Source organism: Pimephales promelas, chromosome 24 (genome assembly GCF_988280905.1).
Source record: "Pimephales promelas chromosome 24, fPimPro1.hap1.1, whole genome shotgun sequence".
Classification (NCBI taxonomy): domain Eukaryota; kingdom Metazoa; phylum Chordata; class Actinopteri; order Cypriniformes; family Leuciscidae; genus Pimephales; species Pimephales promelas.
Genome location: NC_142792.1, coordinates 8723784 through 8744873, shown reverse-complemented (window position 1 = coordinate 8744873; position 21090 = coordinate 8723784). Strand labels below are relative to the sequence as shown.

The 21090-nt window shown below is 37.8% G+C and overlaps 2 protein-coding genes across 3 annotated transcripts; both read left to right on the top strand.

Annotated features, from left to right (window-relative positions):
* Positions 1–953: 953 nt before the first annotated feature.
* ifng1 (interferon gamma 1) lies at positions 954–3200 on the top strand. 2 transcript variants are annotated; one of them, XM_039667615.2, is made up of 4 exons: positions 954–1310; positions 1745–1810; positions 1977–2180; positions 2847–3200. In XM_039667615.2, the coding sequence occupies exons 1-4, from the start codon at positions 1182–1184 to the stop codon at positions 2982–2984; spliced, it is 537 nt and encodes a 178-aa protein (XP_039523549.1). In that variant the 5' UTR covers positions 954–1181; the 3' UTR covers positions 2985–3200. The 2 variants fall into 2 exon arrangements, with proteins under 2 accessions (XP_039523549.1, XP_039523548.1); XM_039667614.2 differs by having other exon boundaries at positions 959–1310; positions 1745–1822.
* Positions 3201–6672: 3472 nt separating this feature from the next.
* Positions 6673–8775, top strand: LOC120476556 (uncharacterized). Its single transcript, XM_039667619.2, has 6 exons — positions 6673–7125; positions 7310–7372; positions 7795–7947; positions 8083–8130; positions 8225–8299; positions 8384–8775. Exons 1-6 carry the CDS (start codon positions 6967–6969, stop codon positions 8492–8494), a joined length of 609 nt encoding a protein of 202 aa, XP_039523553.1. The 5' UTR covers positions 6673–6966; the 3' UTR covers positions 8495–8775.
* The last annotated feature ends 12315 nt before the right edge of the window (positions 8776–21090 follow it).

The following is a 21090-nucleotide window of genomic DNA, read 5'->3' as shown; positions in this document are numbered from 1 at the left end:
GGGATTTTCTATCATTCACGTTTTTGGTTTAACCATAACGAAACTGTTTGGAGGAGCTTAATTACGACAAAAATAGCAATCTAAAATTAAGCCAAGTCAAGACGCACTTCTTGAGATTTCAGATGGCCTTCCTAGATACATATTCTTACTTAGCCGTAGCATCACCTCAACTGACCTACTAGGAAAGTAGCTCCCCCTTGACGTAACCATACCTGTCTCGCACCACTCATCACTTTAGTCTGTCTTCCCCTCGTTCTGTTTCTCTGTCACTCTCTCTCTTTCTCTGCGTGTAAAGGCTGAGCAGATGAAGTGTTAAAACCTCAAAGGCTGGTTGCATCTCCTTATGAGCAACAGAGCAACAAATAATCTCTTCTCTGCGTCTTGGCCCTGTAAATATCAGGCCACATGTGTGATTCTGAGGAACTTCTAGTGAATTTTTCAGCCCACTTTTGTTAATTTTTCCACCAGCTGCATCTAAGAGAGATAAAGCATCACTCTCATACCCATAACCTCAAGTATTATTTAACTAAAATAACATAAACTTGTGATTTCCTAGCTGTCAGATTGCACAGACGAGCTCTGCGAAGTGTTCATTGCATGCCAATGCATGTAGAAAATGGAATAAGAGAAGACAATTATGCAAGTAGGTATACGTTAAAAAGTTGTTCAATTTGGTGCAAGGCCATTATTCGAAACCCTAGGTAAGAACAAAATAAGAAAAATACACTACTTCCTTCCCTGTTGCCAGTCAATAATGCACACGCGTCATTGGAGTGGCCATACCTGCATTACGTTAGGGAGGCCCGAACACCTTACTGAAGCACCAAAAAGATTCCAGCCCACAAAACCACCAACAGCCCCGCCCAGTGGCATCCACAGGATTCCAGCCGAGAAGATGAGTGGTGGGCTCAATGGTGCAGAGCAGTATCATGGTGCATTGTGATTTATAGGAAACATCGGCTGTAAAAGCCACACAACTTCACACCTAGATCATTGCTCGCGCGCTCGCTTGCTCTCACACATAACTATAAATACCCCATTCACTTGAACTGATGCATTCAGACCATCACCAGGACACGAGAACAGTCGGGTGTAGCGCAACAGTGTAAAAGGCAACTTCAACTTTTAAAAGAAAGGAATACAAGTCAAACTTCAGCGAACACCTGAAACTAACAAGGACTATGATTGCGCAACACACGATGGCCTTTGTCTGGGGAGTATGTTTGATGACTTTGGGATGGATGACATATGCCGAGGCCAGCGTCCCGGAGAACCTGGACAAGAACATTGATGAGCTGAAAGCGTACTATGTGAGTAGACCAGTTCGAATTTCCTTCATATGTCACATTATTGGCAGGATGTGAAAAAAAAAGAGTTCAAAAAGTTAACTAATAGGGATAGATAAAGGTGTACCGTTCAAGGATATGGCGGATGTTCAAAGATGGGCCGCAAACCGTTTTGAATAAGCTGGCTTTAACAACTAGTCAAGTTTTACTTAAATTGGGTGGTTAAGAGGTTGTTTAATACAAAACAGGAAGTATAGTCTGCCATTCATACAGACTGAAACTCCTACAGGCCTTTTTTTGCATGGTGGAAAATATCTGTTCTGTAGGTTGAGTTTGGGTTTCAGATGCTAATAATAATGAACACATTCATCTGATTAATTTAGAAGAGATAAGAGTTCGAAATGACATCTGTCTAAAACAGTAACCAATATAAACGATGACCTTTTCATTTCTTCCAGATAAAAGATGACCGTGAGATACACAACGCACACCCTGTCTTCCTGCGGGTGCTGAAAGATTTAAAGGTGAATCTTGAGGTAAATAGCCTCTTTCAAAATGGCAGAACAGCGAAAGGATACCAGTGTAGCCTTTCTAAACCAAAGGGCATATTGTTTTGATACATCCTATATGCCATGGGATATCCTGTGTTGACTGCACATTGTGCTCATATGTGTTGTTTTTGTGTGACAGGAAAGTGAACAGAATCTACTGATGAGCATCATTATGGACACATACAGTAGGATATTCACTCGCATGCAGAACGAGAGTCTGGATGAAGCTACAAAAGACAGATTGGCACATGTTCAAGAGCATCTAAAAAAACTGCAAGATAACTACTTCCCAGGCAAGAGTGCAGAGCTCAAGACATATGCAGAAACCTTATGGGCGATTAAGGTGAGATGGCAGTTTCAGATTCTGTGAAATCTAACTTGACACCAAGTAGCACTGAACACCAAAACTTTAGAGCTATATGTAGCAGTTGTTCCTCTGTGTTGATATAAAAGAGTGTTGTTGTTTTTTTCACACCTGCCAATGGTCACTGAGAAATTTTACTGGCCCTAAATGAACTGGTCATAAAACTATAACAAATATAAAGTGATATTTTAAAAATATACATATTGTTCCTTGAAATCATTCTATTTACTCATCAAAGCAGATTTTATAAATATATATATATATATATATATATATATATATATATATATATATATATATATATATATACGCTTCAAAATATGTATATGAATATATGAATATCTGCCTCATATTATCCATCACATTTGAAACATTTAATTTGAACTGATATTTCACGACATTTTGAATGTGGCCTTGGTTAAAATGCCCCTTTTGGTAACCACATGAAAGGAGTCTTATTTCTAAAAGTGCGTAATCAAGGTTTGTGGCAAGGCTTTTTGAAACTATGTTTGCCATTACAATGCATACTATATTTACTAGATACTATACTTGATTAAGTTCAAAAACATACAATTTAGAGTATTGCGTCCACTCTGAGATGCCATTATAAAGACATATCACTGATTAAATGCTTTGCAATTGCAGGAAAATGACCCAGTCATCCAGCGCAAAGCCTTGTTTGAGCTCAAGCGTGTCTACAGAGAAGCAACACAGATGAGAAACCTGAAGAATAAAGACCGCAGGAGACGACAGGCCAAAAGCATCAGGAGGCAGAAGTCTTAGTAGATCTTAATCATTATTTAAAAATGGTGGAAAATCAGTGTTATTTATTCTATTTATAAAGCTCATGTTGTGCACACATTGTGCGCAAGAGATAATTGTTCAAACTGACAGTATTTATTTGTTCTTATTTATTAGAAAGGATCACTGTAAACCACTTGCTAGTTACATAGCAAAAGTTGTAAGGTCTATGACTAAATAAAATGTTTTTTTTTTAAATACTTGTGCTGATTTAATTGACTTTATGCCAGTCTACATGCCAAGACATGTTTCTATTTGACACAGTAATGCCTCCACAGTCCTTCCCCTTTGTCATCAGTTTCATTGATTGAAATTTGACTTGGCCCTTACATGTCTCTGAATGTCACATTACAGACTAAACTGCCACTCAAAATAAATCATGACTTCCTCATCATATTGCACGTTTGAAATCAGACACCAAAGTCAACATATAGAGATCCCTGAGAAAAAGTACACTTATGTCGCACTTAAAGATGTTAGAATGTCATCGTTTCAGATACAAATAGCAAACCAATTGCCATTTTTAAAGACAGCTGACCATGCACACTTTTCAAGCAAAAAAAAAAAAAAAAGAAAAGAAAGAAAAGGAAACCTTGACATTCATTAGTTAAAATTGATAAGATAAGTGAAGTAAATTTCGAGAAAAGAATAAACTGTTTGCAGATGCCATTTGATATTTAAAAGACAGTCAAGTGACCTACCTGCATGTGACATATAATACTACTCTTATACAATACTTATGGGAATTCCAGGCAAAAAAGAAACATGTCATTAAACAGGTTTGGGCCTTTCTTCTGTTTATGTAAGCAAAGCTTGTATTTCGCATTGCAAGTACACACCGCAAACAATAAATTCATAAAAGTTGGAATTTTATGTATTGTTCGACTGCCAGGAAAAGGAAGGAACTGCAAAGAGTCCTTATTATGTCAAGGGGGTGGGGAAAGCATGCACCTTTTGTATATTTTACAGACACTGTTCAAGTTAACAATTAGCATGTGACAGTGAATCTCCTTGCTGCTTCAAGCTGGCTTATACTACTAATGGTTTGGTGCTGATCTAACTGCTGGACCAGCATAGCAATGCACTTCTCCAGCAAAACATTAAGCTGGTCAACCAGCATGGTCTTTTTTGGTGAATCTGGTTGACCAGTCTTGCTATTTAAGCTTTAATGGTGGGTGATGACTCCAGCACCTTACACTGAGGACCAGCTTTCACTGTAGAAGAAATGATGATGCAAGTGTTATTACTCAGCAAAGGGGTTTTTTAACTGTTGATGATGCATTCACCACAAACCAGCAGAATGAGAGTATGGATCATAATCATACTCACAATTAAACAGCATCCATGATTTACTGCTGTCAAGAGATGCCCTTTGCACTTGCACAGAAAATCGCATGGCTCTAAGCATGATTATTTATTTATTTTCATTTTGCTTTAAGATGAAACTACCCTTTTCAACACATGCCAGCTCTCACCACAGTTTCGAAAAACTCTGCAGACTGTCTGCGGTCCAGCCAGTTTATTTCACTTTAATGAGGTTAACACTATCAAAGGTTCTCACAGATGCACAAAACAAAATACATACTGAATATTATACAATGTCATTTTCATTTTCTTTTTAAAGTAAATGGAAAAATACATACAGACCCATTTGCATGCATCTGTGTTGGAGCAATATGTATATATATATGTTTGTCTGCATATAAAGGTGTTGCATAGCTTCCCCGCAGTGTTATACGGCAACAGACTTTCCAAACTTTCTGAGAAATCGGGTATTTCAAAAGTAACTCATATGCATAATCATACTGTACATATATAAATATATATATTCAAGATTATATATACTTTATATATATATATATATATATATATATATATATATATATATATATTATGCATACCTATTCAGCAGTTTTTAATATATATTTGCATAGTACACTCTAAAAATTGCTGGGTTGTTTTAACCCAACTTTGGGTCAAACATGGACAAACCCAGCCATTGGGTTACATTTTTTCATTATATTTTAACCCGTTTGGGTTTGTCCATATTTCACCCAAAGCTGGGTTAAAACAACTCAGCAATTTTTAGAGTGTACTATGCAAATATATTCTGCTGAATAGGTGCTTTAGAATTACACACCTCTCAATAAAAAGTCTAACAGCTTCTTCTTTATCTTTAACAACTGAATATGCATATCAGAGCAAAAACCAAGCCATGATGGCAAAATAACTGCCTGTAGCTCATGGACAGGATTGTGTCAAGACACATGCTATTCTATTGCATGTGTCTATTGCATGTGTCTATGCTATGCTATTCTAAATGTTGACTAAATAATGATAAAATTTATATTCCTTATAAAGAGTCTTTCCCTTGCAGAAACAGAAAAAATATCAATGACTCATCCCGCACTCTGATTTTTGTCCAATCAAACGCTAGAATAAAAATTTGCCACCCTCTAAAACCACCTGCATCTGACTATCAAATAGCAAATCATGGTTTATGCCTGGGATGTAACTAAACCCAGTGAGACTTGATTTATGATGTATGTTTGCATTTTTAAATGGCTTCCTTTCATTTTTAAGCAGCTCAAATTACTTCTTGTTTACATGTACCTATATTTCAAAGAAACCGGGTAAACAGGGTAAACGCTGATGAAGTGAGGATAAGACAAACACTATTTCTCTGGAAATCCCCTTCCCCTTCCCTCCCCAACCCTGTATTCCTTTGTCTCTTCTCATTTAACATATGCTGAGTGCATGAAAACAGAAGTTGGAAATTCCTTGGGTATGGGGATTGCACACCACATCTTACAGTGTGTTGCTTTTTGGAAATTCATTTTTAAGGGCAAGTAGACATAATCGAAAGTTCAGTTGGAATTTGCTGCGTTAACCGAGGAAATAAGACTTAAAAAATACAAAAATATTTATTTAATTTGTCTTCTAACAAGCGGATTTTTTTAAATAAAAAAGATGACGTCTTGGTCTTGCCAAGGCTAATTTCATAGCAATTTTTCTCCCTAAATAGAGTTAAATAATTTGAAGCACAATTAAAATGTTTATAAGGGATGTTTACCTTGATTTTTCCTCGTTTTTTACGTCACAGATTTATTCTCAAGCGTTGAGTTTAATTACCAAGTACACTAACTTTTAAAAACTTTATAACTGGCAAAATTGTAGGTTGTGAGACAGATTCAAAGACAGATCAACTGAACCATCATATAACAATGTTGTGCAATTCTGTTTAAATAAACTCAGTTATAACATTAAAAAGTAATAACCAAAGCCTCGTTTGACCTCAAAAAACAAACAAGATTGAGATGAGATGTTGGAAAGTGGCCTAGATTTCAATTCCCCCTAAGTTTCCGCTGGTGACCCCTTATCACCTTATCAGATGATCAGTCATCTCGTTCCATTTCTGTTTTTAGTTTAGTCTAGCCTTAGCCTCTCAAACCTGCAAATTCAATATGAAATTGTTTCTAATTGTCTTTAAATATAATTATCATGGTGCCATTTATGTTGCCAATGAACTTTCCTTGACCAAGCCATGTGGTTTGTGTAAATATTTAGAATCTGGGACATCCTCGAGCCGCACAAATGTCATGACCTCGTTTTAGAGTTGTATTACAATTTTGTGGTGACTTTCTTTTATTTAAGCTCCCTCGAATAGCACGAAGCTGCCAGAAAACATTGCATTCTGCAGTGACAATCTTAGCCCAGACATGATCCACACTGGATACATAACCGAACATGGATTACGTTACTGTTTCACAGTCTGACATCATCGTTTGATCTGAACGGGTGGGGTAGAAAATCAGGAACGGACTATGCTGACGTCACCAGGAAACTAGAAAAAATATAAAGGTGAGGACCAAAGCGAAGACAAAAGAAGGAAGAAAAGAATGAGACAGGTGTATCAGCAGGACCTCCATTCAGAAACGTTCATTTAGTCATTTGGGGACAGAATATGGCTAGTGCTTTGCAATATTTTGTTCTGGTCCTAATTCTTGGCATTCAGATACATGAGTGCACGGTGGTATTCCAAAATGAAAACTGCATCAAAGAGGGACCTTGTTTTGATCTGAACTTGTTGGCGAATATAGCCGTGCATGTCAGCAAAGATGTGGTGAGTACTCTTATCCTACTATAAGTCTTGTTAATTGCCAAATAACTATAAGCCTATATAACTATTTAATATAACAAAATCAGTATGACAGCAAAGTGCTGCAACTCGATAAGAAAAGCCAGGTGTTCATTGCCCTGGAGACATTGAATATTTCAATTTATGATGGATTGAATATTCCTCTTAGGTAGCTGCAGATGGTGAGAAGATCCTCCTGAGGCACAATTCCTTTGACAAAATTCGGAGAAAGGTAAGAGGCATTGTTCATATTATAAGTCATCATATATCATATTCTCATATTCGTGGTGCAGAAATTCAGTTCCTGAATGAAAAAAAAAATCAATGTAAAAGTAATATGAATGTAATGAAATCAATCTGGTGCCGTGTTATGAGGTGGGGCTCAATCAGGTCCTATATGATACACAATTGTGCCTTAACCCAAGAAGCCCAACCCATACAAATGTTGTCTTGGGCCTCATGAATTTTAGCAACAATCTTGATAAACCTATAAGTAAACTGATTTCTATGTCATATGTCACATATTTTCAGTCTTTTAACTTCACAATGACTTAATTCCAAGACGAAGAATGGCTATCATGCCATCTACAATTCGGATGGCATCCGGTTTCACACATTTCATGTAAACTGAGCTGTATCTTTATCATTCATCAGAAAAATCTTCACAGCTGTATCCTGCAGAAAATCATCGACCTATTTCAAAAGGTTCTCATTGAGACAGAGAAGACGTCTGTCCCTCACAAAGACATGAACTACCATCGTGAGCTTATACACATTTTGGATCAACTCAGAAACTGTGTTTATAAGGTCAGCACATTCTATTTTCAGAATAGATATTATACCATGTCATGTTACATCACTCACTGTGCCTTTGAGTGATTATATCACTTAGGCCGCACTGAACAACTGACTAATTTCATTACTCCCTCTTCATTGTTTCAGATAAAATGTACTAAGCTAGATGAAAAGGCTGCAACTTCCTCCATAAATGTAAATATTCTTGTACATATTTTAAATAAATATATATTATTTAATATTAGTAAATTTTACTCAGAAAGGATTCAAAAACACTTCTTCTATCCAGATTCCGGAGAAAGAAATGAAACCAAAACAGCTTGCTATATTACAGCTCCAAAAACTGAAGAATGCCAACGAGAGTGTAAGTATTGAACTATTGAAAGACTGATTCAATTTTTCCATGTGTGTGTGTATGTGTTATAAACTCTTTCTTCACAACTTAAAGCTCAGTGATGTGCATATCCAGCAGAGCGTCATGGATGAGCTAAAAACCCTCCATTCCTACATGCGAGGAAAAGGCTTCCGGAAAAATACGATTGACTATGGAGAGGAATAGCGTTCCGTGCAGCCAATAATGTGTTATGTAACATCTCTGCCCGATCACTTTAAGACGTGACAGTTTAAGAAGGGACAGAATAACAAGCTATCACTTCGAAATTAGACCACATTTTCTTTATCTTTTGTTTTTAATTATGGAATTTTTGTTGTTTATGCTTTTAGTGCAAATACCTTTTTTGCTTCATTTTAAGTAATGAGTATTTAAACAGTATATGCATATTGCTTACGTACTTTCGGTGAAAGATTGAGTGTACTGCAATAAACGCAGGTGTGAAAATAGACCAAGTATATATATTTTTGTTAATGAAAACACAAGACAAATGTTTTCCTTGTATTTTTATTCATTTGTCTGCCTATCTGTCTGTCTATTTTCCTTCTTTCTTTCAACTACAAGCTCTAACAGAACTGTTTGTCTCCTGTGCATTTGACACTCAAGCTCCTGCGACTGATGCAAGTTAGAAGCAAACCATGTATGTGACACTCATTATTACTTAGTGATGGTGAGATAGTGGTTCTTTAACACAATGCTAAACCCATAACCCATCTCTAATGTAATCTATGACGTGCTAATTTTGTGTAATTTTTTTTTTTTTTTTTTTTTGAGAGAGAATAAGGGTATTTCATGCAACCCTTTTCATGCTGGCATCTGCCTAATTTTTTCTCATTTGCTTTGGCACATTTTTCTAAACATTCTTAACATTCTCTAAACTGTAGCTTAATTATCACAACTGTTTGCTTGAACTCTATTGGAAGTCTTCAAAATGTATTTACTCACCCAAAACACTTAATTCATGCTTCAAAACCTATTGTGTCAGTAAATTGGCCAATGCCACCAACATAAAAAGTGTTTTTGTCTTTGTGTAAGCCACACTGGTTGAAATGTTTGGATGTTTTGGTAGCACATTATTTTACAGTCATGTTCCCTATGCATATTATAGCAATTACAATAACTTGGTAATAACTAGGTACTAACTCTAAACTTACCCCTAAACCTTTATGTTAACTACTATATGTACACTGTAAGTACACATACTGTAAAAAAGTGCAACTGATGGAAATATTTTTATATACAAATTTCATGTTTAATACTAAACTGTCAGTTTTGTCTAACTGAATTACTGAGCTTTTTAGATACAGATTTCATCAGTAGTTAAAAAATGACTAAAAGTCAATAAAGCACACAAAAAGACATTTAGTCACACTTTATATAGGTGTCCTTTACATACATCAAAGTCCAGTGTTCTTGTTGTGTTCATATAGGATTGCAAAACACTTGTGCTGCTATTGAGGTGGGATGCAGGTAGGTTAGGTACAGGTTTAGTGGTATGGGTGGTTTCATGGTTCAGGAAAGGGTCAACAGTGTCATTCTATATTTAATTACAGCTGTAATTACATGCAGATCATTGATAAATGTAAGCACAATATAAAAGTGCATTGTATGAAATTATTCAATTACAGTAAATGTCAGTAGTACATAGGCTAAAGACACCTAAAGTGGGACCAAACATTTTTAACACATTTATTTTTACAGAAGTGTAAAATGGCCAGATGAACTATGAATCACAATCTTACTAATCAACCAATCACGTTTCATGCAAACTGAAAATTCACAGTTTGTTCATTTTTACATGTAACTTGATTGGTTGATTGGTGACTGTGATTCCTATTTCATTACAATGACATGCAATTTTAGCAGAAAACAATGCCATTTTAGCAGATATTACAAACATCTCAAATGTCTTTATGGAATATACATGAATGTCCAACAGATTTTGATAATTTAACAGATCATTTTGCATGCGAAGGCTCACACGATGGAAGAATTTGACAATTTCACTGAGAATCAGATGTGTCTTGATGTGTGCAAATCATAGACAAGTGTACTTTGCATGCATGTGCCAAAACACATGCAATATCCTTAAATCAATACGAAATTCAAATCTGATGTAAACAAGAAACTAACTGTTCAGAGATCTGAACTTATAAGAGTGAAAAAAAAACAGTAACATCACAATACCATAGAGTTTTAAACCTAAACTTGACATAAACTGCAAACTTGTCCCTCAAATCTGATTGGTTAATTAGAATGTTGTTCCAGGATCAACACAGATTTTGATCCAGGAACAGGTACAATCACATTTACTATAGAGTTTGACAGGATGCACAACAATAGTTTCGTTTTCTCCTCCCTATGATATTTAGCTGTTCTAACTAAGCATGATTGTTACATTTTATAATTTTCAATAAGCATTATTTCACCCTCCTTTTTGAATCATCATCAATTATTAATCAATGGAATACATATTTAGTTAGAAGGTTAGATTTTTTTTTTTTACGTCAAACAAATGCTAGTGATGTGCTTGTTTAAGTTAATTAAATTCTTTACATTTTTTGCTTGCTCATGTCGTCTTTCTAAATAATAAAATATTAAAAGAAAGAAAGAAAGAAAGAAATTAAAGGCCAGACTACACACTGTGCTGGGCAGGATTTCATTGCTGCTAAGCTTTAAAACAACAGTTACTTATAGGGTGCCAACAGCTTCTCAGATCTTGATGATATCTCATCTGAATCATGCTGAAAAACAGCTAGAGACAGACAAGACACAGCACCGCCCCCAACGGAAACTGTGACAGGGTGAGGAACGCATGAATGTGAAGAAAATAAAGAAAGTAATGAATAAATTAAAGGTCTATACATCTTTGATCATCTTCTTGGATTAACAGGATGATTAAACACTTTGTGATTGCTTCTCTATAGCATAGGCATGAACGCATGGTTGCAACAGCGAAGTCTGGATTCTGAGTGATGTCACTGAGAAACCCCCCGTGTCCCGTCACTTCTGGTAAGCGAGAGCTTGTGAAGCTTACGATAAGTAGAGAAGAGCAGACCACAGACTCATCCTTCTACTGAAGGGTTGTGTACAACACAAATAGAGTGAGAGAGTACCTGGGTAAGACACAGTAAAAGTCTGAAGAATTTGGTGAGAATCAATTAAGGTGCTTTTTACAGGAAAACATCACTTGCTGGCTGGCTTCTTAAAGGCGACAAATGAAAACAAATTAAATAAAACATGACAGTGTTACCATTTCCTAAGAATTGTTGGATCTACATTCACCTGTTGCAATTCCTGTGAAAACTGAATATTTATGTTACCTGATCATGGGCCATTTGAAAACAAGACCAGAAAAAAAAAAAAAAAACAGTCAGCAAGTTATCTGTCATTAGGCATTCAAGTTGAAAATAAAAGTATATCTAGGCTATTTATATGTGTGAAAATATTGAAATATGAGTGGGTGTTGTTCATCAGCACTTTCATTTCACATGCTTTGCATCCAAAATGCACCTTGAGCAATGAGCATCTCTGCTACACACGTTAATGACATCAGCTTTTAGAGGCTTTTTCCTTGAATCACTGACAATTAAAGCTTATGTGGAATCATCATTGAGCACACACACACACACACACACACACATATATATATATATATATATATATATGTATACAGTGTATGTATATATATATATATATATATATATATACACACACATACACACACACACACACACACACACACACACACATATATATATATATATATACTCATTGTCAAAATTATGATATTGTTTTGCAATCTTAATTAAGTTAAACTGTATACATATATGAAAATATGTGCTATAAACAAACAGATATTATATAGTGATGGGATGAGGAAGATGAGAAAGAACTGATCAGGTCAGAACAAAAAGTCATGACTTTAGTTAATCGCAAAAAGTCATACAGTTCTCCTCACCGCATTACCCTCCGAAATCGAAATTCACCCACCTATCATTGAAATTCACCGCTGCTTAAAGTTTCGGGGAGAATGCTCAGGAACTGGCACATTGTGTAGGTTGAGGATTTCTAAAGGTTCCGCTGTCATACATATGTGCATTGAGATATTTTCGTAGTATTATTACAATACACGAGACACGGTTCTATAGACAATCACACACCATGTTTGGAAAGGTCAACTGTGAAATCCTCCTAAAGTAAAACACCTAAAAGTCTTGCAACATATCCATAGCATTTAATTGAAATGTCACTGATGTTGACCCCGGTACCCCCAATGGATTCAAGGTGACTGTGTACTTTTCACAATTTGGAAGTGTATCATAAAAATAAAATCTGGATATTGAAACACAACTCATTCAAAATAATTAGACTCTCGTCAACATCCACATCCTGCAAGAGTCGTTCCGGAAGCCAGGTATAGTGGTTTGGAGATAAAGATCAGAAACTCAAATAGAAAATTATATTGATGCATATCGTGAAACCAAAAAACAAACACAAGTGAGCTGAGACATCCTCTTTCGGAGTAATTCGACTGTAGATACATGTGTCTGGCTTGTAGCTGGTGCACTAAACCACAAACTATTGTCAGTGATACTTGTGATCAAGATAAAGACAAGCTAGACTCATTGAGTTGTTGCTAGGGTGTTACTAAGCAATTTAGGGTGTTCTAGTTGGTTGATAGGGCACTGCTAGGCTGATGCTAAAGTGTTGTGGAGAGCTTTTAGGGCCTAGCAACTGGCTAATATAAGAAGAACATTCAGTTGGCTATAATTGGCCAACATGTTTTCTTTTTAAAACAGGAACAACATCAAACTACGGAACAACTTGCATCAGTTATACCATTAGTTACTACAGACTTTGACCAAGCTGCAACCCAATATATGTTAAACACCATATTCTCTGGATTCATTGTGCTCCCTTGTAGATGTTTGTGCATTGGTAAGCATAAATTCAATCTATATCTTAGCCCTTGCTGCACCTCATTTGCATATAAAAGCGCAGAAGCAATTTAGTTTCCATGAGTTGTCATTTCAGAATGTGTTACATTTCCTGTGCATGCTCAATTACTTTGCACAATGCGTGGTTGTAAACATGTAGGAGTGAAGAACAAACAGAAACACTCACAAAATGAATATTCATGCGGGATACTGTTCAATGCTCTGAATATAATGTTAGTAAGGGTTCAGTTACAAGTCACTGGCCTTTAAAGTACCATCGCTTGCACTGAAACATGGCTTGAGCACAATAAAGTAGAGGATGAGTGCCATTTGTCCATTCACAGAATGAAAAAAAAAAAAACACACACACACACACACACACACACTGTGTAGGACTGTGTAAGGACTGTCCCTAACCAGAATGGTATAATCCAACAATCATTTCTGTTCCATAGGTGAGAAGGTCACATTAAGAAAAGGTGATTGGAAAATACGGATGAGTCAGGGTCCAACCACCCACACACATGCTCTCTCACACGTGTTGCTTCATGGATCACAAGTATGAACGGCCTAGTTGAGCCGCCTTATGGCTGGTGTAGGCCATTGTAAATATATCATTTAACTTTACTTTATACAATATACAAAGCAATGCACACTATAAATATACAATATACCTTTTTAAAAATTATAATATACATACACTATAAACAATAGGCAATTAATTAGGATAAGGGATTACTTTAGATAAATTACAGAATTACTGACCCAGATAATACAATAATTTAAGTTTAAATGAGTCATTTTAAATGGATGATGTTACCAGTCAACATTTTCAGATTCCAAAATTTCCAGAACTCGCATCTATATCTGCAGAAACAACACTGTTAAACACCTCATACAGCTAACATCAGGGATGGAAAATATTATTCAGAATTTTTAAGTATGACTGTGGTTATTCTTTGAAGATACCTTTTTTTCTGGTTGTGGTTGGTCTGGACTACCTTTGGGTTAAGGTTAAAAAATGCATGAGGTGTGAAAATAAGTCTTGAAGTTAGCAAGCTCTCAGTGTCACCAGGTCATGGTTTAGTTGAAACATGGATACTGAGCTGGGGAGGGGCTGAGGGTATTTCCAAATACACACTTTTCTCCTCAGTAAGGACTGGACTATTGACAAGAAAGTGTGCTCACGGAAAGTTGATATGCTACATGAATATAATGAAAAGATGCCCTTGTCATCTTAGGAATTAATGTGACAGAGTGGTTTGAACTTTTCATGTAATGCTATATATAAAATATATAAACTATAATAAATACATATCTATATCTAAATATCTATAATAACTAACAATACGAATAGAGACACATTAGATTATGTATTATTTTAAACAAGCAAAAAAAAAAAAGAAGAAGTAATTAGGGACAGGAATAAAGTATCCAATTGCAAAATGCGTGATCTACGGTGATATAGCTCCATCTAACGGAGAAATTCGTAATTGGAGAAAAAATGGTGAGATGAACAAGTATTAATAGGCTTAGCCTAGTAAACCAACCAAACATAACAAAAATATTGAAATAATAAAACAAAAATCCCTAACATACACCGGAATTTAGGCTGCTTACTAATTCCCTAATTCATTGCTTTAATATTGGTTTAATATGATATTATGTTGTAGCTAATATTAAGAGATTAAAGAGAGACATAATGCACAATTTTATGGGAATAATCAAATAATTCCAAAATCGTAATATTAGCCTACTATCAAAATATGAATTTCAAGGAGAAAATTCGAAGACAGATAAATTATGCTGATCACGCCATGTCGTAATTACATTAAATCAGCTCCTTGACCTTGTGTTAATAATCGAACACATCTGTATCAGGTGGTACAGCGGTCACGTGATACAAATCGTATACGTTGTGTTTGCAATCAACGCGGCCACGTTATATGACCTCTCACATAAAATTACCAGCAAATGGGGACGTCCGTTGAATCTCATAATTACGGTAATTAAGACGGTGAACTCACCTTGAATACATTCAAAATATCACTAAAGAAATTATTTTGCGGGTCACATGGCAACTTTGCAGCAAGGTTCCTTCCTTGGTGAATAATTGTAACTCATTTAGAGGGCAGTAATTAGACCTAGTTAAAACCGATTCTACTATTATTATTTTGTAATGTGACTTGGTGTAATTTCGAAGTCAGTTAACCAGTTAACCTTAACAGTTAACTGGTTAACCTTAACCTTAACCATTTAACAGTTAACTGCAAAAATAACTATCTATGAAGCAGCCGGCTTATAACATGGCGAAAATTCGCGCTCTTTTTGAAGAGGCCTAGAATGTAGGCCTATTGTTTATATTGATTATGACTGTTAGACTACTAGTTTATAACTAATTTTGTAACATTATTGTTATTATTTTGCAGTTTCTTGATTCCAGGAATAGGCTGGGCGTAGTGTACGATGAATGTCTCTGAGGAATTATGAAAAATGGGGTGAGTGACTCGACGTTAGTGATGCCTTTGTTGTCATATTTTTCCTCTATTCACCAACAAATTACTCTTTAATATATATATACGGTGTAACCGTATCTCGTTGCTCTTTGGGTGTAGGGATGGTTTCACTCATAAGAAAAAACAATTCAAGGCACTCGAATATATATATATATATATATATATATATATATATATATATATATATATATATTCGAGTGCCTTGAATTGTTTTTTCTTATGAGTGAAACCATCCCTACACCCAAAGAGCAACGAGATACGGTTACACCCCGTGCAGCACTTCTTGCATTCCTTGTATTTAATTTACATTTATGAGTCGTTCTTAGTGAATCAACAGCATCCATCGCAGTGCTAGAACGATTCATTAATGATTCTCACAAAGTAGTTCGTTTTATTGAATCAAAAGCACAATACAGGAAGTAGCCAGTTTGTCCAACAAATTACTCTTTTGGGCTGGAATTAGCCTGAAAACTATTGTAGTGTACACCATAAGGAAAATGTGTATGTAGAAAATCTACATCTTTTTTATTACACATTTATGAATATTTTGAATGGAAATAAGTTACCATAAAAGTAGTTTGTTTGGTTTAAAAATCATAAAATGTATTAGGTAGAAAGGTGAGCCTTTCACACTTGAGATAGGCTAATCAGCATGAGGCAAAAGGCCCCCAGTATTGACATTTACTTTTATTAATTTACAAGTAATATGTTTTGTATTGGCTAATATGTTATAAAAGGTTTATACTTGTACAGAACAATGACTTCGGCAAAGTTTGTACCATAATGAAATGGGCTATAGGCCTAGTCTATCAATTAATAGGAAACTTGGAATTAGGAGGAAAGTGTTGCATTGCGTTGAGTTTTTGTGCCATCTAGAGGCAATGCAAATCAAATTCATCTTTAGACATTCATAATTATACATTAATAATTATGTTCATAATTATGCATAATTAATTTTTCATGCAGTACAATATAGCTAATATTGTAATATTTTACAGGCATTTAAACTCCTCAAGGTGGAAGCTTGTTTTGAAAAAACTGAGAGAAGTGAGATTCTTGAACTTCGGAAAATAGCTGGAGAACAAGGTAAGGGAGAACCACAGACATAAAAATAAAGCAAATGAAGAGCCACATGAAATACTGAAATGTGGTATTTTTAAATTCTCAATGTTGAGATCACTTGACCAGCAGTGTCTTGCAGTTTGACCAAGTTCAAAATAATCTGGCACTGACTTTTCCAGTGGTCAGAGCACATTACAAAACAATAAATAAAAATATACCTAAGCAGAACAGACAAGTAAATCAAGAAATATAACAACAAACATCATATTTTAGACGTTTTATCATCATATTTTAGATATTAAAGACGCAACAGGAGTCTAGCATAGGCATAATATAGATTGAAAGTATGGATCCTCACATGTGCAACCCATCAGTACAAACAGAATGAGTTTAAACAAAGAAATAAAACATCAAACAGTATGAAGTAAACGACCACTGGGAAGAACAGAAGCCAGCAAAACATAAAAACTACTTGTTTTACCTTAAAAAAGAATGCAGAAGTCATCTGATTACAGGTAAGGCTTCCCTTTCCTCCACTCTCCCAACATTACACATAGAATTGCAGGTGACTATAATACCTATAAAAAAATAAAAATAATTGTATTATTATATGCAGGCACTGTCCACTGTCTAAGAAATGAACATGCATTGCAACAGGTATGGATGTGAAACAGTATGCAGCCTTACTATTTGTTTTTTCTTTGATTTTTTTGTGTAGCAGAAACATATTCAAGTGAAAAAGAATCAATAAAATGAAATGTAGAAGTAACTCATTTGAATACACATTGGTATGACATGCGTTAGTTTTTTTATTATGTAATAAGCATTATGCATTAGAGATTGACTACAATGCTACTACCAAAACAGCTGCTCATTTAATACAGTAATTCACACAATGCTCACCAACGGTGCGGATCCACTTGTGTGTGCGACACTTCTGTCACACCACACTCCACTTTATTCCTATGGGTGACGTCAAGCGACTTAAATGCGCCCGTAAAGCATCCCGGGAAGGTGGCTGCATTTGGGAAAGTGCTATGTGTCAAAAAAGCAGGATCCTAACCATCATGGAATAATATACATAGGCAGCGACTTTTTACGATACACATTTAGGGCATATAAATTACTAATGAAATTGGGGATGCACAATATAAAAATTTTGGACTATATGGAAAAGTCACTAATTTTTTTTCTGTAATAGCTGGTAATCGGTAAATGGCTGATATTAAAATAATATATTGTCGAAATAAATTTAAAATGAAACCCTAAACAAAAATTATTCATTTTAAATGCACAAACGGATTTAGATATCACAATGTTATAATGTGCTGGTGTGGGTTTTGTGTCTTTTTCTGGTCTGTCATGTGTTCCCTAGTTATTGTGTATTTGGTTAAGTCCTGTTCCTAGTTTTCCCACTCCTCTTTTGTGTTCATGTATACCACCTGTTTTCTTAGTTGAGTTGCCCCAGCTGTGACTTGTTTCACTTATCTGTTGCTCTGTATTTAAGCCCTGTGTTTTCGTCCAGTCGGGGTGAGTTATTGGTGTTGTTATGTTGCCTGTAGCTGTCTCCTTGTTCCTGTCCTATATTCCTGTTCTGAGTTTCTGTGGATTACCTGTTTGTTTAATTAAATTTGCACTTGCATTTGGATCCTGCTTCCTCCTTCTCTGCTGCTTCATAACAGAAGAACTCACCACAAAATGGATCCAGCAGTTGTCATCAACCGGGCCCTGAGAGAATTCCTTTCAACGCTACCTCAGTATGGTCAGCCCATTCAAGGTTACACGAGAGACTTTCTGTCTTGCTGTCATCTGGGAACTCTAGATGATACTCAGCTCATGGACCTGTTTTGGAACGGGCTGGATTATGAGATTGCTCGATGGATACAAGATGACAATACCGACTGGACTCTTGACCGGTATGTCGCTCAGGCTTGCTCTTAGGGCAATTTCTTATCTACTGTGGGCTTGGCTTATACCTCACAAGCTCACAGTACCGGCAGAGCCCTCATCATCATCTTCACCCAGCTCAGAGTTTTCTCTGTGTCATTTCCTATCCTATCCCGCTGAACCTGCATTCCACATCTATACTGCTGAGCCTATGCATCGAGTTATGCCCGTCGTGCCAGTGAGTATTTCAGTGGAACTCACTGAGGAAAAGTCAGTGAGCCCTGCAACCAGATTGGTCCCTAGACTTCCTAGGATGATATCCAGCATGACCGATCCACCGCTGATATAAGTGCGATTGGCCAAAAAGATTTCTTCAGAGCCAGAGATGGCTCAAATAATTTCTGCCGAGCCTGAGCTGCTTCACGTCAGCCCTGCCGAGCCTGAGCTTCTTCACGTCACTTCTGCCAAGCACGAGACTGCTCACGTCACTTCTGCCGAGCACAAGACTGCTTATGTCCCATCTGCCGATCCAGAGACTGCCCTGTCAGAGACTGTTCACGTCCCGTCTGCCGATTCAGAGACTGTTCACGTCCCACCTGCCGATTCAGAGATTGTTCACGTCCCGTCTGCCGATCCAGAGACAGTTTACGCCCCGTCTGCCGCTCCAGAGACTGTTCATGTTCCGTCTGCTGATCCAGAGACTGTTCACCTCCCGTCTGCCAATCCGATCCAGAGACTGTTCACCTCCTGTCTGCCAATCCGATCCAGAGACTGTTCACGTGCCGTCTGCTGATCCAGAGACTTTTCACATCCCGTCTGCCGATCCAGAGACGGTTAACGTCCCAGGCCAGAGACTGTTCATGTCCCGTCAACTGAGCCAGAGACTCTTCACGTCCCGTCTGCTGAGCGAGAGACTGTTAACGACACGTCCCGTCTGCCGATCCAAAGACTGTTCACGTCCCGTCTGCCGATCCAGAGACTGTTCATGTCCTGTCTGCCGAGCCAGAGACTGTTCATGTCCCGTCCACTGAGACAGAGACTGTTCACGTCCCGTACGCTGAGCCAGAGACTGTTCACGTCCTGTCTGCCGATCCAGAGACTGTTCACGTCCCGTCTGCCCATCCAGAGACTGTTCATGTCCCGTCCGCCGAGCCAGAGCCTGTTCACGTCCCGTCTGCCGAGCCAGAGACTATTCACGTCCTGTCTGCCGAGCCAGAGACTGTTCACGTCCCATCTGCCGAGACAGAGACTGTTCACGTCCCATCTGCTGATCCAGAGACTGTTCACGTCACTTCTGCTCTGTCAGATCCGATCCAGAGACAGTTCACGTGCCATCTGCTGATCCAGAGACTGTTCACGTCCCGTCTGCCGATCCAGAGACTGTTCATGTCCTGTCCGCTGAGCCAGAGACTGTTCACGTCCCGTCTGCCGAGCCAGAGACTGTTCACATCCCGTCTGCCGAGCCAGAGACTGTTCACGTCCCATCTGGCGAGCCAGAGACTGTTCAAGTCACTTCTGCTCTGTCAGATCCGATCCAGAGACTGCTCACATGCCGTCTGCCAATCCAGAGACTGTTCACGTCCCGTCTGCCGATCCAGAGACTGTTCACTTCCTGTCTGCCGATCTAGAGACTGTTCACTCCCCGTCTGCCAATCCAGAGACTGTTCACATCACTTCTGTTCTGTCAGAGACTGTTCACGTCACTTCTGCCTATCCAGAGACTGTTCACATCCCGTCTGCCGAGCCAGAGACTGTTCACGTCCCGTCTGCTGAGCCAGAGACTGTTCATGTCCCGTCTGCTGATCCAGACTGTTCACGTCCCGTCCGCCGAGCCAGAGACTATTCACGTCCCATCCGCCGATCCAGAGACTGTTCACGTCCCGTCTGCCGATCCAGAGAATGTTCACGTCCCGTCTGCCAATCCAGAGACTGTTCACTTCCCATCTGCCAAGCCAGAGAATGTTCGCTTCCCGTCCGCTGAGCCAGAGACTGTTCACGTCCCGTCTGCTGATCCAGACTGTTCACGTCCCGTCTGCTGAGCCAGAGACTGTTCATGTCCCGTCTGCTGATCCAGACTGTTCACGTCCCGTCCGCCGAGCCAGAGACTGTTTACGTCCCATCCGCCGATCCAGAGACTGTTCACGTCCCGTCTGCCGAGCCATAGAATGTTCACGTCCCGTCCGCCGATGCAGAGACTGTTCACTTCCCATCTGCCGAGCTGTCTGCCGAGCCAGAGAATGTTTAGGTCCCGTCTGCCGATCCAGAGACTGTTCATGTCACTTCTGTTCTGTCAGAGACTGTTCACGTCACTTCTGCCTATCCAGAGACTGTTCACATCCCATCTGTCGAGCCGGAGATT

Excerpts from the sequence above, each read along its gene's own strand:
- LOC120476556 (XM_039667619.2), top strand. The coding sequence starts at position 6,967 with ATGGCTAGTGCTTTGCAATATTTTGTTCTGGTCCTAATTCTTGGCATT. Across the intron at positions 7,373-7,794 it reads TTGACAAAATTCGGAGAAAG|AAAAATCTTCACAGCTGTAT; the intron begins GTAAGAGGCATT and ends ATCATTCATCAG. Across the intron at positions 8,300-8,383 it reads TGAAGAATGCCAACGAGAGT|CTCAGTGATGTGCATATCCA; the intron begins GTAAGTATTGAA and ends CACAACTTAAAG.
- ifng1 (XM_039667614.2), top strand. The coding sequence starts at position 1,182 with ATGATTGCGCAACACACGATGGCCTTTGTCTGGGGAGTATGTTTGATG. Across the intron at positions 1,823-1,976 it reads ATTTAAAGGTGAATCTTGAG|GAAAGTGAACAGAATCTACT; the intron begins GTAAATAGCCTC and ends TTTGTGTGACAG. Across the intron at positions 2,181-2,846 it reads AAACCTTATGGGCGATTAAG|GAAAATGACCCAGTCATCCA; the intron begins GTGAGATGGCAG and ends TTGCAATTGCAG.